The sequence below is a fragment of the Schizosaccharomyces cryophilus genome, assembly GCF_000004155.1.
Source record: "Schizosaccharomyces cryophilus OY26 unplaced genomic scaffold supercont4.1, whole genome shotgun sequence".
Lineage (NCBI taxonomy): Eukaryota > Fungi > Ascomycota > Schizosaccharomycetes > Schizosaccharomycetales > Schizosaccharomycetaceae > Schizosaccharomyces > Schizosaccharomyces cryophilus.
In genome coordinates, this window is record NW_013185624.1 from 696,521 (window position 1) to 698,375 (window position 1,855).

The 1,855-nt window shown below is 37.9% G+C and overlaps 1 protein-coding gene and 1 non-coding gene across 2 annotated transcripts; one reads left to right on the forward strand and one right to left on the reverse strand.

Moving 5' to 3' along the window:
* Positions 1-195: 195 nt before the first annotated feature.
* Positions 196-310, forward strand: SPOG_16123. Its single transcript, XR_001203053.1, has one exon. It is a non-coding gene; the product is annotated as a 5S ribosomal RNA (ribosomal RNA).
* Positions 311-451: 141 nt separating this feature from the next.
* On the reverse strand, positions 452-1,725 carry SPOG_05030 (uncharacterized protein; the record flags this gene model as incomplete). The annotated part of the gene is made up of 2 exons (XM_013166628.1): positions 452-1,155; positions 1,212-1,725. The coding sequence occupies 2 exons, from the start codon at positions 1,723-1,725 to the stop codon at positions 815-817; spliced, it is 855 nt and encodes a 284-aa protein (XP_013022082.1). The 3' UTR covers positions 452-814.
* Between the last annotated feature and the right edge of the window lie 130 nt (positions 1,726-1,855).

Below are 1,855 nucleotides of genomic sequence, written 5' to 3' on the forward strand. Positions count from 1 at the left end.
GTAAGTAATGACAAGCTGCATTGAGTTATAAAGAATTAAGACTACGAAAAAAACGCATTGTATATTACCCAGCATCCTCCATTGAATTCCACAAAGGACCAAGGTTGAGCAAAAGGAAGCTAAATCTGAATTTCAAGAAACACCAATGTATGGAACAAACTCCATAGATGTTTTCAGACGAACTTGCACGTGTCTACGGCCACACCTAGGCGAAAACACCAGTTCCCGTCCGATCACTGCAGTTAAGCGTCTGAGGGCCTTGTTAGTACTATGGTTGGAGACAACATGGGAATCCGGGGTGCTGTAGGCTTTCCTTTTTGTTGCTCTTTACTTTTTTATTTGTGGTTTGGTTTTTTGTTTATTCCTTTTCGGAAGGTTGATTCTCTTCCAGGTAAGGTAAGGCATTCTTTCTGCTATGCTGATTCACGTAACAGCAAGCTATAAACTTGAACGTTTATCAATACTTCATTAGCCAATTAGAATAAAAAGAAAACTAAACATATAACCTAACACGAAAATTAAAAATGTTACACGGATTCAAATGCAACTGCAAATGCGAATAAAAAAAATGGCAAGTTCAACGGAAAGAGAGCAAGACTAACACAGTATGTACGATAGTAAAACGTCAGTGCACTTCATGGCCAAATATGCAGAAAGAAAGAGAACAAAACATAAGCAACACTTTTGAAAAAGACAAGAAAACCTAATATGCAAGCAGAGAAGAGAAAGGGAGAAACAAGAAACCTTTCCTTAGAGCAGAGAACCCGGAAAGTGTAAATCTACAAAATGTATAAAAAATTAAGGGGAGAAAGAATTAGCTGCTGCTTTGCAGATTTTTACCGCTTTCCGTATCCCTAGATTGGTGATGTTGTCGTCTTACATACTGTTCGAAACGTTCAGAAGATGGTTCCTCATCTCTAAGACTATTAGGATTATTTGGCTCCTCTAGATTTCCAAGAGGTATTGCATGAATTGGAAGTTGATTTTCTCCCGTCGACTCGGTTCCTTCAAATGTCATTTCGTAACCTAAAGAATAGGTGATGATTTTCGAAATCCAATCAAACACTACAGAAAGAACCTTGGAAACTGCATTGGAAACTGCAGAAGCCAACAAGGGAAGTAAATCCAAAGAGAAAATCAACAAGTCCAATAAAACTATTCATTATTAATTAGCACAACTTTCAACAAGTATCATCCGTCTACTGACATACCTGAAACCAAGTTTAGAGAGAACCAAAAGGCCAAGACGATAAGAATAGCTGCCACACTATACTGAACCTTTATGGAAGTATCTTTCAGCATATTATTCTTTAAAAAAGGAAAGAGAACGTAATATGAAAATGAAAAATCAAGTATCAGTGAGAATAAATAACACCAAAAAACTCGAAGTCCTTCATTTGTCGTTCTTTTTGCAGCAGGTGGAATTCTCGCAAATGCCGCTGGGCTAGAAATATACAAGAATCCGCTCTTAACACTACCACAAAACGCACCACAGTAGTCTGAACACATTGTTGCAGAAGCGTCGTCTGACAATTCGTCCCTCTTGTTTTCAGGAACGAGATTTGGATGTAAACATAAACATCCTTTTTCCAAATTATCCAGATGTGAATAAGAGAGCTCGCTGTACTGCGGTAAATCACTGTCAGGACTTGCAGGAGAAACTTGACAGGAATATTCGGCTGCTTTGGCAAGTCCTAGTAGCTTTTCATTCTCTTTTTCGTTCATTGTTTATTGTTTAAATATAAAGAATCAAACAAACCATCAATTGCCCTCTACAAGGCTCAGAAGCGAGCTATGAAACCTATCGAAGTTTGATAGTAAAAGACCAGGAAGCGCACAAAAGTCCAAAGTAAAA